The sequence below is a fragment of the Scardinius erythrophthalmus genome, assembly GCF_964197995.2.
Source record: "Scardinius erythrophthalmus genome assembly, chromosome: 21".
Classification (NCBI taxonomy): Eukaryota; Metazoa; Chordata; class Actinopteri; order Cypriniformes; family Leuciscidae; genus Scardinius; species Scardinius erythrophthalmus.
This window is the reverse complement of record NC_138241.1, coordinates 26,434,925-26,450,444: the sequence shown is the minus strand read 5'-3', so window position 1 is coordinate 26,450,444 and position 15,520 is coordinate 26,434,925. Positions and strand designations below refer to the sequence as shown.

General features: G+C 35.1%; 1 protein-coding gene across 1 annotated transcript in view; it reads left to right on the top strand.

Annotated features, from left to right (window-relative positions):
• The window catches only part of atrnl1a (attractin-like 1a), a 250,528-nt gene that overhangs the window by 128,057 nt on the left and 106,951 nt on the right, over nucleotides 1–15,520 (top strand). The window contains exons 24-25 of the mRNA XM_081351271.1: nucleotides 350–428; nucleotides 1,240–1,397. Of these exons, the coding sequence (XP_081207397.1) occupies nucleotides 350–428; nucleotides 1,240–1,397 (237 nt within the window). The remainder of the gene's footprint in view (nucleotides 1–349; nucleotides 429–1,239; nucleotides 1,398–15,520) is intronic.

The following is a 15,520-nucleotide window of genomic DNA, read 5'->3' as shown; positions in this document are numbered from 1 at the left end:
CAATATGGCAAGTTTCCTACAACAAGCTGTTTTTTTTTTTTTCTTATATTTTTTCTTTTTTTTGGTTCACACTGAATGCAAAAGTGCTATTTGGCATAACTCAGTCAGCCAATAACCTGATGGCTACTGTAAATTTATGTGTAGCAGAATTTTGAAACAATCAGATTTCTTTTTGTAAATTATTATGAGAATTAAAAGAATTTGTGGCATTATACTGTAAAGCATTTTATTTATATTATAAATAATAAAAAAGCAGTCCACATTATTGTAAATATGGTCAAAATATTGCAAACTCTTTATTATCAGCTATTTAAAAAATAAAATTGTCTTCATGTTGTTTGTTTTTCAGACCAACAAGAATCTCGATATGTCCATTAATGCATCTAACAATTTCAACATCAACATAACGTGGTCTATTGGCTCAACAGGTAAAGTATTTCATGTAATATTTCAGAATAAAAATAAAAAAGAAATCCCAAAAGAAATAATTACTTTGTAAAATATTTCTGGCTGAACAAAGTATGTAAGGACAGCTATGTGAGTCCATTGTCAAGGCATTCATAAAATGCTTTTTGATTTTAATTAAGATAAACAGACATTGCTCTTGCACAGGCAGATGCGTAAGCAAAATAGATTTTTCGTTTTGTTGCTGTTGAATAAACCTCTTGGACAGCAGATATGTGGAGAAGTGTTAAAGATTGTCCCATAGGCGCAGATAAACCAGACTCCCAATGGTCACTAGAATAGTACAGATAGTGTTTGAGTGTAAGTGTCATTGTCATGAAAACTTATTTATAGAAATATTTAAGACTGAGCTCAAAAGAGTGGTTTATGGAAAAGTCACATTTTGCACCGTGATGAATTGCTATTAACTAAAAGAAATGAGTCTCTGTATGGGTCATCTGGGAAACGTCAATATAGACTGACTGATGTTCATGTTCATTCGTGGTTGGAGATCTACTGTATTATGATAGACCATGTATTCACTATTAACTCTTAAATCTGTACAAACCCTTAAAGAAGCTCTTAGAAGTTCCTAGGCATTTTCCTAATACTTTCACTATTGATCTTGTTGGCATTCAAGTACAGCTTCTTAGAATAGCATTATTCAGATGTTTTATAGTTGAAGGGTTGATCAGAATATTTATGCTATTTTTAATCATGCAGAGGATTTTGTATGCAGATGTTGTTGTTGGCTGACGATGCTTTTGGCTGACGTTGTGTTTTGTGTCCCTGCAGCGGGTACGATCTCTGGGGAGGAATTCCCCATAGTGTCCAAGACTAACATCAAAGAGTACAGAGACAGCTTCTCCTGTGAGACATTCTCCTTCCTTGCAAATCCCAACATCACTTTCCATGTTTATGTCAGCAACTTTTCATGGCCAGTCAAAATACAGGTAAGATCATCTGCCTGGCTATTACCTCAACCAGGTGTGCCTTTGATTTAGTCCAGCCCAAAACAGCCTAATCTTATTTATTAAGTCCAAAAAAAGTGCATAAATTTAAAACAGTACTGTACATATCAAAATTGGATTAATACACACAAAATGGCTTATTAGATATACATGGATGAATTTTGATATATATGTTTGCATATAGTTAAAAAAAGTTTAGTTTCAGCTCCATCCCTCAGTTTGAGGTTGCTTTTCTTCTTGTTATATGCCAAACTGTTGACTTGTGAGCTTTTTATTTTGATATATTATATACGGTAAATTTTAAAGTTGTAAAATGATTACATTTTTGTTCAGACTTTGATCAAAACAGCATCATGATCATCAATATCTTCATCATAATGGACCACAACAACAAATTACTGTAAATATCATCCATGAAATTTGTTTTTGATTTCAAGTCAAGCTCTCTAAGCCCTTGTGTATAAATAGGGCACAGAGTATAAACCATTATGAATTGTGTTATGCAAAAATAATATGTTTAATGATCCATGAGTCCGCTTTATGCTCATCAATTATTTTGGAGTGCTTTATAAAGCGCTGACAAACTGTACAAAATATCTTCATTCTCTCAGCATTCTCATCTATGAACTGAAGAAGAAAATACTTGTGTTTGCGTTTGGTTGAGTCCATTGCATTCTCTGTTTAGATAATCTGATAAATCTGGTTAACTGGTAAAACTTCATATTTTCAAGATTATTTTCGTTATTATGTGTGGGGTTTGTGGAATATTAATATTTTTGTGGAAAACGTAATTATTTTTTATTTCAGGATTATTTGTATAGAAAGTTAAAAATAGCATTGAAATAGAAATCTTTTTGATCAATTTATTATATTCTTACTGAATAAAATAACTAAATTCTATTTCTTAAAAATTCTTACTGACCCCAAATATTTAAATGGTATATCCCTAAAAAAGTGTAGGAACTCTCCTGTTCCATTCCCACTCTGCTTTACATATTAAACCTAAACGTTTTGGCCAGAACAGGTGGTGCTGCTTGTAATCGGGCCGCTGAGTAAGCCAACACAGTCATCAGTCTTCCCATCAACCCTCAGTCAGATCCTGCTATGCCCTGTGTGAGAGTGCAACTGCACTGTGGCCTATTAGTATCAGTCATGTATTGATTGTGGCTGTGAATCATTCCCATTAATGCAGTTTTACCATACCCACATATAGATGAGATAGTAACACGAGCCCTTAATTGTCTTCATCAGGAGCCCAGTACCGCAGTCATCTATAGACTGATCTGAGTAACCTGAGAAGAACCGCTTCTCTGGCCCTGACCTTCATCACGTCTGATGGACATCTAGTCAAACTGCTTTCAAAATAAAATCATCTATCCCTCCGATTTATTGGCCTATTTGGTGCATAAAGAGAAAATAATATTTCCTCCTGCCAGCCACAGTGAACGATGTTGCGTCTTCCTTTTAAATGACTCTTTTATCGACTAGAGAAAAAGACGAAGCTGCGCTTACTTTCATCTCAGTGTCTTTCAGTATTTGCTTATGAAAAGCTCATATTGTTCATACAAAGTGAGACTGAAAGATTGACAGCGACTAATACTCTGATTGTGTTTTCTATTATACTCGTCGTGTCTTGTGGCCCATGTGTGCTCACGCCTGTCAGTCAAGGTTACGCGTGGTCGCGAGCAAATCTAATACAAAGAGTATTTTATGTAGTCTCATACTTCATGTGGTTTAATAGTGTAGGTCAAGGCTGAAGTGTCCCTTTCACTGGCAATGTACAGAGACACACACACACACACACACACACACACACACACAGAGGAAGAAGCTAGCATGAGAGGCCGCTGTCAGCCCTGTGGCTGAAGTGAGCTGCTGACATACTAGTGATTGGTATCACAGTTGGAGTTGTGTGCTGCATTCATCACCATCAGTCTTCACTTTTCCACTGCCTGCAGTCACTCTCTTGCAGTCACTCACTACTCTTTCACTCTCTTTATCTATTTCATGTCAGACACTGGCAGAGATTCTCCATTTATTACAGATCTCACCCCATGTTCAGTCTGATCAGTTGATCACACCAGTTGAATCAAATAAGCAGATGCATAAATACTTAGTTTTAAAAAGAAAATATTTAGTTTATCAGTTTAATATTTATTAAATTGATCAAATGTGTCATTAAAGTCATTAATAATGTCTTTAATGACACATTAAATTATTTCTTATTTCAGATAAATACTGTTTTTTTTTTCATCAAACAATCCAGAAAAATACCAAGGTTTTCACAAAATATTAGGCAACATAAGTGTTTTCAACACTGATAATAAGTTGTTTCTTGAGCACCAAATCAGCATGAGTGCCAACAATGGCTACTGACAATTCAGCTTTACCATTCATTACATTTTAAAATATTTTAAAATAAAATAATAAACAGACATTTTTAATTGGAATGACTTCTTTCAAAAACAGTAACTTTTGAACAGTATCATATTATATTATATTAATTGTATTATTTTAATTTAAAGAAAAATATTTAAGACAGTGAGACTCTTAAGACTACAAATCTGTCTTTTATGTGATGTCTTTTATATTTCCACAAACATTTCTATGGAGCCCCTAAAGAGACATTACATTACATTTACTGTAACATTTCAATGCTTTTACATGACATACACACAAATTTCCATAACCAATAGACCTTTAAAAAAACTGAATATGTTATTGTGTTAAGATTAATCACATATTCCCAGCACTGTTTGCACATGTGGTTTGCCTTAATACTTGCCATTATTTATATCTCTTCCTATTAATCATGAATCTGTGCTCATGATGTAAGGTAAACTGGTTATCAGGTTTAATCCAGATCAAATACGCCCGGTCCTTCAGACTCATTAATGAGTAACTGTAGGAGAATCAGGATAGTCATGTGTAATGCTCATCTGCTCGGCTTGGGAAAGTCTACCCTGGTGATGACAGCATTTCCTGCCCTCGGTCTGCACCCCCAGGGTTATCACTCCAGTCTCAGGATGACATCAGCTTAGAGCTGAGGGCTGGTTTGGGGGGCAGAGCTCAAGGGGATTTGCCTATCCTAGTGGAACAGACTTATATTTAGTTTGTCACTGTGGTCCTGTACCTCACCCCTCCAGTATTTTTCAGTCCACATCTACAGAGAGCTGCTCTACTCACCCCTTTATTTAGTGCTTGCAAATGAGCCAAATATTTAATTAACTTAATATTGTGTTGAAGTTTAATATCTTGTTTTGGGTTGGTTTCAATCACAAATTAATCAAGTTTAATGTCATTCAGAAGAAGACTAGTGACTCATTTATTGTCAATAATTGGATTATGTCAATAGCTGAACATGATACCATATAAAATCATAATGATGACTATTGCTGTTTACATAATCATTATACATTAGTGTATTTCGCAACATCAGTGTCAATACCATCTTAAGTGTCTTAGCTAACTGCAAAAATCCAGTTTGCAGTTTACTCTGGAAAAGAACTGCTCATTTAGACAAGATAAAGACAGTTTGACCAACATGTAAAGTGAACAGCCACAGTGGAGAGACTGTGGGAGTTTTCTGTGGGCATCTCTGAGACTAAGACTATTGATGCACCTCTGTTGTATCCTCAGTTTTCAGACAAGGATTATCTCAAAAAGATAAATTAATAGGCTTTATGCTGAACGTCACATGTACAAACAGGAAAACAGGTCTCATTGCATCCGCTTGTCGGAGAAAATGTTAACTGCAGTTCGAACTGACAGCAAAATTGACTTTTATGGTAATCAGCTAACCTAGCTAGTTCTTTTTATTGTTGCCATTTTATTCAATTTTAATATCTAAATGTGCGATGGGCATAGGTTTATGCTTATCTTTGCTTGCTCCTTTGAGAGCATCTTGAGTAAAACATCTCTATATTTAACAAAGCACGTACAGTACAAAAGACATGAGCTGAAAGCAATACAACCTGTTTTACACAATACTGAAGTGTGCCGCACATAACCCCCATTAAAGTAAATTAAAAAGTATTTATAATATTCTGCTCTAAATATAGTCTCATTGTGGGCCGAAGCAGAGCTGCTGCATTAGATAGATTTCTGTGTTGAATGGCCATCTTGTCGCAGCCATTCTGGACCAAGGAATGAGGAGTGATTAGATTTTCTCCACACACATCTCTTATTTTCCCCAGTCCAGTAGACATCATTAAATATAATGCCTTTAGTAATCTCATTTCTTACAGACAGTTTGTGGTCTAACTCAGCCTCTGTCCATCTCTGACATGAGCGAGTCTCTTTGGATAACGGGTAAATTGAAACGGTTTGCCAGAAACACAGTGGTGCCATATCGGTTGATAGCTTTATCACAGCAGATTGGCTTTCATAGTGGTGAAAGAGAATAGGTAAAGCTAAGTGCTCAGTGCCCCACAATACGAGAAGGCCGTGAAAGCAGAGGTTACTTAATTTGCTGTGTCTGTTCTCACTTGTTCTCTCCTTTACCATATGGAGAGAGAATGGGGGGAAAAAAGCAAATCTTGTACTGATGTGTGTATATATATATATATATATGTATATATATATATATATATATATTATTATGTTAGTATTATATTGGGCCCTATCTTGCACCCAGCGCAATTGACTTTGTACACCGACACATGTATCATTCCTATTTTGCACCCGCGCTTTTCCTTCCACAGAAGCACATCGCTAAACTAGGGAATGAACTTGCGCTCCCTGGGCGGTTCAGCGCAAAAAAGGAGGCGTGTTTCAGCGCTAACGTTCCTTCATGCTATTTTGCAGGTTTAGAAAACAATTGCGCCACTAACCAGAAAAAAATAGTTTAAAGTCAGTGGCGCGTTGCGCATGTTATTCATATGCTATTTTAAGGGTGCATGCTTGGCCATAATCAATGTAGCGTGTGCACAACGCGCATACACTTTGATTCTCTCATCTATACAGAAGCAGCAGTTTTCATTTTTGCAAATCATACATTATTACGATAGATAGATAGATAGATAGATAGATAGATAGATAGATAGATAGATAGATAGATAGATAGATAGATAGATAGATAGATAGATAGACAATTTATTATAAAAGCATACATCTAGCTTACACATTTACCCAAATTATCATACGCCTGTTTAACCGAAGTTAATTTGGGTGGGTTTCTCCATTTCAATGTAACTTCTCTCTTTTACGGCCGTGACGAGAGCGTTACTCTCCTTGGCTGTGAACCGCTCCTGGTGTGCGCCTGGCAAATCCGCCGTTACAATAGCAATCCGCTATGGAAAAAGCGCGTCTGCTCTTAAAGGGAATGTGAGATGACGCTCTGATTGGTTTATTTCACGTTATGCCCAAACCACACCTATGAATAATGAAGCTACTTCAGACCAACCCAATTTAGATTTGCACCGGGCACAAGTGTCATTTATCCTGTCGGGAAAATAGCAACAGCGCCCAAGACCCGCCCACAAAGTTACTTGCGCTTTGCGCTTGACACTTGCGTTTCAGATCGTTAAAATAGGGCCCATTATTATATATATATATATATATATATATATATATATATATATATATATATATATGTATGTATGTGTGTGTGTGTGTGCATATATATATATATATATATATATATATATATATATATATATATATATATACAGAGGTGGAAAGAGTAATAAAATATTCTACTCAAGTAAAAGTACTATTACTACCATTTTTTTTTACTTAAGTACAAGTAAAAGTACCGGTCGAAAAATCTACTCAAGTAAAAGTAAAAAGTAGCTCATTTAAAATTTACTCAGAGTAAAAGTTACTGAGTTACTTTTTTAACAGCGGGGGTGGGTTGGGGAGTCCCCCGAGTAGGGTTGTAATGGTATGAGATTTTCACAGTATGATAACCGATATAATGGTTTACGGTATTAAACAATTATTAAATATAAAACCTGTATTATTAAATTATGGTTATTATTATCATCAGTTAAAATGACAGTTAAATGGATGAAAACAGTTTTTTTGGAAACATTTGTTTGTTTTGTTTATTAAAATTTCAATAAAACATGTCTAATCAACTAATTTCAATAATTGATTATGAATTAGATTAAAGGAGTAACTACTACTTCTTTTTAAATTCATTAATTTTTGATTGATTCACTTCCGTTGCAAAGATCATTAGTTGTTAACTTAGGGGCCGCTAACCCGACGCTTTAACAGAAAACAGAAAACTTTAATGTGTTCTGGCCGTTCATTTGCACGACAAGCTCAAGAATGTAAACCTTGAAATAGGTTCCAAGGTGCAAGCTTTGAAAATTTTTGAAAAACGCTATCATCTCTGTGTAAACTTCAAAAACGTGAATCTGTGAAAACGCTGACGGCGTGCACATGCGTATTACGTGTTTAATCTATAGGTAGGCTATGTGCATTTGAATGTGTGCATGCGAGTAGTCTTTCTTTACAAATTGACCTCACCAAATTACTTGTCTGGCCTGCATAATACAAAACAAAAATGTCGCTTCCGTGTATCCATGCGAACTGGAATCATTTTGATAATGTTTTATCTGTACAGAGGTGAAGGAAGCCTCTGATATTAATAAACACCCTGACGCTTCCTAGCTTGATAATGGCTGTGGATTGCAACCATCAGTTTGAAGCTCGTAAAAGTGCATGTATCCATCCATCCATCCATCATAAAAGTGATCCACACAGCCAACGGGGGGTTAATAAAGGCCTTCTGAAACAAAACGTTGAGTCTGTGAAGAAAGATATTCAAATTTTAAACTTTATAAAGTAAAATAACTAGCTTCCGGCCAAACGAACATATGGATTCGACTTAAATCTAAAGCGCAACTTATGCGAGTAATGCGACATACTGCTGATATTTACGCTACGCCAGGACGCACTACACTACTTCTGATGTCATGAGTTGCATAAGTTGCGTTTTAGGTGTAAGTAGACTGCGTATGGCGTACTTTTTTGAGCTTTAAACTGATGGTTGCAATCCACTGCCATTATAAAGCTCAGAATCATCAGAGTGTTTATATAACTCCAATTGTATTCGTCTGAAAGAATAAAGTCATATAGCCTACACCTAGGATGGTTGCAGGGCTGATAAATCATGGGGTAATTTTCATTTTAATATGAACTACTCATTTAAAAACTTATTTTTTATCATTAATAATTCTTTTTATGATTTAAAACAAATATATTATCCAAATCGGTGGTAACCAAATAAAGGTTTAACATATTTTTTTATCCTTTTATTTTTTGGCAAAGTGCTGCAAAACAGATTTTCTCAATTAAACCATAGACAAAAAAATAAATAAAATAAAATCCTTAAGTAATGTTTAAATAAATTGCATTATTATTGTTGTTGTCAATATTATTATGAGAAGTACATTCTATTGTAGGCCCACAATAGTTATATAGCCTATTTATGTAATTTCTTCTAACGTTAGTTAAACCAAACTTTTATTTTGATGGGTTGTAGTGAAGTCCTGTTTCAGAGTGTATTTGACAAGGTTTTTCTCAAATAAAATGATGAAAATGCTCACTGGGCGTTCTCTCAGAGCAGCTCTGGAGATGTTCATGTTTTCATGTCCTCGTATTGTTTGTGAGATGCTGAAAACACCATTAGCGCGTCGCGTACTTGAGTATGTAGTAGACGAAACGACTCGTCTCATTCGCACTGATTCACACAGACACGCAGATTATAAATTTATATAGCAGTCTCTTGTGCTTTAATATATAGCCTACAGACCATGTCGCAATTTGATGTATTGTACAGGTTTACTTTCATGTGTTTTACGTGACATCCACATCTGCGTACTGTAAATTCCATTTTCATGATAATGAAACTAACTCCGGGATTCCCTCTGCATCACAGAAATTTTTGCAAAATGAATATGCTCGAGCCTCGAGGACAACCACGCGTTCGTTTTTCTATATCCAAAGTATCCCCATACTTACCAGGGGTTCGCCTCACGTGTGTGTGTGTGTGTGTGTGTGTGTGTTGTTGTGGTTTTTGCGTGTCTGTTCTTCCGCCCTTCAATCAATGCTGTAGTTTCCGGAGCGCGATGTTTTACCCATAGAAGGCTATTTCATTATTTTAATAATGTTATTTTTTTTTATTATTTTTTTTTTACTCAGTAACGGATATGATTTAAAATGTAGCGAATTACAATACTTTAAACAAAACATACTTAAGTAAAAGTAAAATTACAGATTTTAAAAACTACTTAAAAAAGTAGCAATACACAAAAAAACTACTCAATTACAGTAACGCGAGTAAATGTAATTCGTTACTTTCCACCTCTGTATATATATATATATATATATATATATATATATATATATATATATATATATATATGTGTTTTATGTTAGAATTGATTAAGTTTTATGTAGCAAGTGTTCAGTCTGTGTAATTTTGAATCACAATATTTTAGTACAGATTTATTAACATTTGTAGGTTTTTTGCTTCAGCAGTAGTGTCAATAAAATATAATAGCAGATGTAAGGCCTTAGATCACCAAAACCTGACATTTTGACATGATTTGATGCCAGATGTTATTGTGAGTGTGTATGATTTAGCATCATGCCATACAAGCATACGATGAGTTAGTTCCATCTCAGAAAATATAGGTGAGCTACATCTTTGCATGTGACTGATTATAAATATGATGCTAATTTGAATATTGTAGGTGTGCATAATATTCAACTAATATCTTACTGCAGTCATTAGGTTATGTCATGAATATGTTAATGTACCATCTGCAGAACTGCCGATCTCTCTCTCTCTCTCTCTCTCTCTCTCTCTCTCTCTCTCTCTCTCTCTCTCTCTCTCTCTCTCTCTCTCTCTCTCTCTCTCTCTCTCTCTCTCTCTCTCTCTCTCTCTCTCTCTCTGTCTGTCTCGCTCTTGCATCCCCACTTTTTCATAACACTTTTAATATTCTTGGGAAAGGTACAGGAACATCTATTTTTATCCTTTCCCTTGCACTCAAACGCAAACAGCATGTTTGCAACAGCATGTTGTTCAGTGACCAGTGCTGAGGTTAGCAGTGTCCTGTCCTCACCTCAGCTCTTGATATTCTTCTCAGAGAAGCGTTGTAGTTGCCTTTAACAGCTCCATTTGCTTTTACCTTCAGGCCTCACAGACCCCCTGATTCACCCTGACTCTTGTTTTGCCTAACCTCAGGGTTTCTTGGTCTCAAAGGTGGTATTGAACTTTAAAAAGCGCATGCACTCAATAATCACTTAGCATCTGATCTCTGTACAATGATAGTGTTGTGGTGTCCACTTTTAAACTAAGATTAAAATGCTAATTCTCCTGTTTTTTTCTAGATTCAGATCATTCTAGATGGTCAGTGTGCTTCTGAACTCTGCTTCCCAGTTTAATTTTGCATTAGTACTTCTAATACATATACAATACACGGTCCCTCAGTTCATAGTGTCAAAAAGTTTGAAAACACACGGCCTCTTGTTTAAATGTTTTGAAAAAACAATAAACTGTTAATCATAAAAAGGAAACACACGGTCTCATCCGTATTTTTGGTTTATTATTATTATAATTTTGTAATTATGTCCTTTATAGTTTGCTGACATTTTGTCAAGTAGGCCTATCTGATCTCGTGTACCTATGTGCATGAGTTTATGTACAATTTGAGATCATAGCTTCTGATTGACGCCTGTAGTCTGCAATTGGTAGTGTAAAGTATTCAGCATTAAGCCAACAACATGACGGAAAACAAGACACTAAATTGTTTAATTTGCTGTTAGCGTCAATCTTGTAACATGCACAAGGCCTTTGCATGCGCAGCTCCATTCTATTACATTAGCAGAAATATTTTTGACATTTTGAAAGTTTCATAAAAGTGGGTCTGCCTGCATGAAACTTTTTCTATAGTGTTTTTCCTGTCAAACTTTTCTTCTACATTGCATTGGACTGCAGCTAAATGTAAATTAGATGTGTAAGATAGCATTTTTGGGATAATTGAATGCTAATGCAAAATTAAATCAATACATTTAGTACAAGTTGGCCTTGGATATCATCACACTTTTTCCAGTTAAAAGAAAAATTATGATAATGCATCCCTGACATCTGGCACAGTGTTCCACAAACTTCCTTTATAGTCCAGCACGCTTTTCAGTAGCCTAACATTTCACTAAATTCTTTTGCCGTCATGTCAAGTTAATACTATACATTCTCTATATGCCACTGGATGATTAGTGGTTTAACTCTGTGTGGTAAATTATAGCTTAATCAGTGTAAATAAATTACAAAAAAAGACAGTATGATACAGTATGTGCTAAAAAACCTCCCTTCTACCTCATCTTCATTAAAATCTGATGCTGTAGCCACTGTAAGAGCAGCTGACAAGGCCCTATGAGCCAGAGATCTGCTTTAGTGGACTTTGGGCCTAAACTCCTGAACCTGCCCTGACCATCAATCACAATTTTCAGGTTGTTAAAACTCTTCTGTAGATATCTCAAATTTACAATGTCGGGAAAAATGCAAGAGCTTGGAATCTGCTAGCTAGCATACCCATAATGTTCTTTTATATCCTCAAAGAGCTCTTTAATGGAGGTGGAGAAGTCAGGGGTTATTAGCTAGAAGCTGGAGTGAGATGGAGAGAAAAATGCTGACGGTAGATAAAGACATCATGAGAAACTCAGAGCTTGTTAGGGTTTTTATTATTTTAATTGACAAAGCGACAGCAAGTCATCAAAAAGCATATGTCTGCCATGGCTTAGAAACAGCTAGGACTAGATTTTTGAAAGTATCTTATGTTCACAAAGGCTCCATTTATTTGATTAAAAAAACAGTAATATTGTGAAATATTACCATTTAAAATGACTGTGTTCTATTTTAATAAAATGTTGTTTATTCCTGTGATGACAAAGCTGAATTTTTATCAGCCTTTTCTCCAGTCTTCAGTTTCATGATCCTTCATAAATCATTCAGATGTGCTGATTTGGTGCTCAATAAATCATATTATTATTATCAATGTTGAAACAGTTGGGCTCCTTAATATTTTTGTGGAAACTGTGATACAATTTTTTTCTAGAATTCTTTGATTAACAGTTCAAAAGAACAGCATTTTTGTCATGACAACTCTCAGACTGTTTGGCATGGTAATGTATATGACGATGTTAATATATTTGGTCTTGGCGAAATAGATCTGCTACGTTGCTGCAGTTGTTGGTTATTACTGCTGCTGCTGCAGAGCAAGTACTAGACTTGCTACTGTCAGTACATACATGACACGATGTTGTGAGCAAGTAAGACATGCTGCTGCTGTTCAATATAGCGTACATGAATTACCCGTAGTAGATCTACTGTATACAGGTGGAGCTGGGGAAGGTGGAGGGTTTCTGAAAGTGTACTGCACTGCTACAGCAAATGCTAACCAAGTATTGAAGGTTGAGCACGCAAGCTAATTGGCTACTGATACATTAGGGAACCAATCTGCTGTGCCCTATAGAGAATGATGTGATTGCAGCAGGTTGAGTTAAGGACCTATTAGCCCTGCGCCATCTCGAGTTTCATGACAGAACTTTGTATTTATTTGAAATATATATTTTTCTAATATATATATTTATATATTACTATAAAAGCTTTACTGTCACTTTTTTATCTATTTAATTTATCTTTGTGGAATAAAAGGATTAATTTCTTTAAAATGATAATAATAGTAATTGTACTGACCCCAAACTTGTGTATTGTAGAACCCTTCTACACCTGGTATTAACATGTATTTCATACCTGAATATTTTTTTAGCCACAATACACTTGCATATTCAGATCTGATTGCATTTATTTCCACTTTCATTTTACATTAGAAGTTATGGTAACTGTAACATTTGCCATTTCCTTTCTTTACAAACACCTCAGTAAAGTCAGTAGAGATTAGATGTGAAGAAAAGAGAATGGTTTCAAATCATTCCTTTTGGGGATGGAAATTAGATTCCATTAAACATAATTTGATAAATAATCAGATATTGTTGAAAACCTGCAACACAACATTTCAGCAACTCAGTCATGAGAAATGTGGTTATGTGCACCATAATTGAGCCACCCATTAGAGGGCGACTCACTTCTATGTACAATAAAACAAAATTTATGAGTCTTTATCTCCTGTGCATATATCATTACTTAACCATATTTCTCAAAAGCGCTACTAATTATTTTTTAATAAAAAACAAAAACAAAAAAACATCTGTACCTTTAAGGATTTGCTAATAGTGATTGTCTCAATTTGTGTGTTACCGCTCTCAAAGCCAGCGTGATGTTTACAGTAAAAGGCTAAAAATTAGGAGTGGGGAGGAGTCAAGAGCACTTCAGTAAAGGTACCAGCTCCAGCCACTAGCTCGGCCCGCTTAATGGCCAGTCCCCCTGGCAAGAGAAATCAGCTTTTCTCAACACTTTCTTTCTTTCAGTTTTTGATTGTCATGCACTTTCACTGCAAAAAGCAAATGCCAGTAAATCACTTAAGGGCTGACCAACCCCCTCACTTCCATCTGCATGCACACACACCTCCCTATCTGCTCTTCTCCATCTAACCTAATGCTTTCTTCTTCCATTCAGAAATAACAGCAGGTTTTTGACGTTTGGAAATATCTCATAGATGTTAGTCACGGTTCATGATCATTGGCTGTGCACCCTTGCACTCATGGACACATGCACAATTTTTGCTTCCTGCACAGTGCATGACAGAGAGGGTCCATGCGTAATGTCTGTATGTGTGTGCGTAATTGCCACGCTATACCTGGCTCTGTTTTTGCATTCGATAATAGCATGTCCTCTAAGAAAAAGAAAAGTGCGAGTCCAAAACTCATTCAAACTAAGTAAACACATTTTGTCGCCTGAACTTTTAAAGCACGCCACTTCTTGAAAAATAAATCACTCTGATAACATCTGACATTTACAAATTGACATTTTCTTTTATCAGATGGTCGATTTTTAGATGGAGATGGAGTGCGGATAAGATTTAGATAGGTTTAGTTGGGAGAATTATGTATTGGATTCTCATAAGCAATCGATGTGAGTGGCCTCAGATATTGAAAAGGCAAATAATTCGGTCATGTAGCTAAAGTAATCAGTGAATGGACAGGAACTAAGGATCTTATTTGTGGGGCAGACTGCAACAGCTGAGAAATCAAATGCATTTTATATAACAGACTGTGGTTATTGTACCGCTTACGTAAGGGAAGACGGAGAAATGTTAATCTACTGAACCCCAACGATTTCAAACACTATCTACAGTTATGTATTGGTACATGGTCCTTTGTGTATTTTAATGAATTAACCACAGACTTTCATTTCCAGTGGCTTTGGGACTCTTTCAATCTAATAAATATAATCAAAACGTATATGTTTGTTATATACATGCATATTTAATTGACTATTGCAGCTATTAATTGACTATTAACAGATTTGAAGCTGTACTGCAACTGTCATGCAATGTGAAAATAAATTTTGATTTGGTTAACTGTGTATGTTTGTTAATCCATGGTCATAATAGTTGCATTGTAGCAGCCTCATCTCGTGCGCTTTCTTTCTCATGTGCAGCCACATAGTAAACACTTCTGATATAAATAAAGTCAAATACAAAATGACACTGCATCAGCTGCTTCTCAACATTTTTACTTTTCCATAACTATTCGTACAATAGAATATGTAAGTGTAATATTCATGGCCATAACCATTCTTAAAAACTCTAGTTTGTATAATAACAAAAATTCATTTTTTTGATTTAAAGACTACGAGTGCTGGTGAATTAAATAATAATAATAATAATAATAATGTGTACGGATAAATCATTTATAATAAACGTAAAAAATTTAAATTGTCAATTTTGATTTCATGGTGACTTTAATGGAATTGTAAAAAAAAAAAAAAACTTATTTGAATACTCCGTCTTCGAACTATTACTACAGCCACAGCATGTGACAGTAATTAGAACTTAAATATTAATGATACTTATGATAAAGTAAATCTTTGTTTTGATATTTTAAACATTATTAAATTGATCTAAGAATATTGTTTTGTTTACAATGCAATCATAGTTATTCAGGACATAAGTAGCCCTTTGAATTTC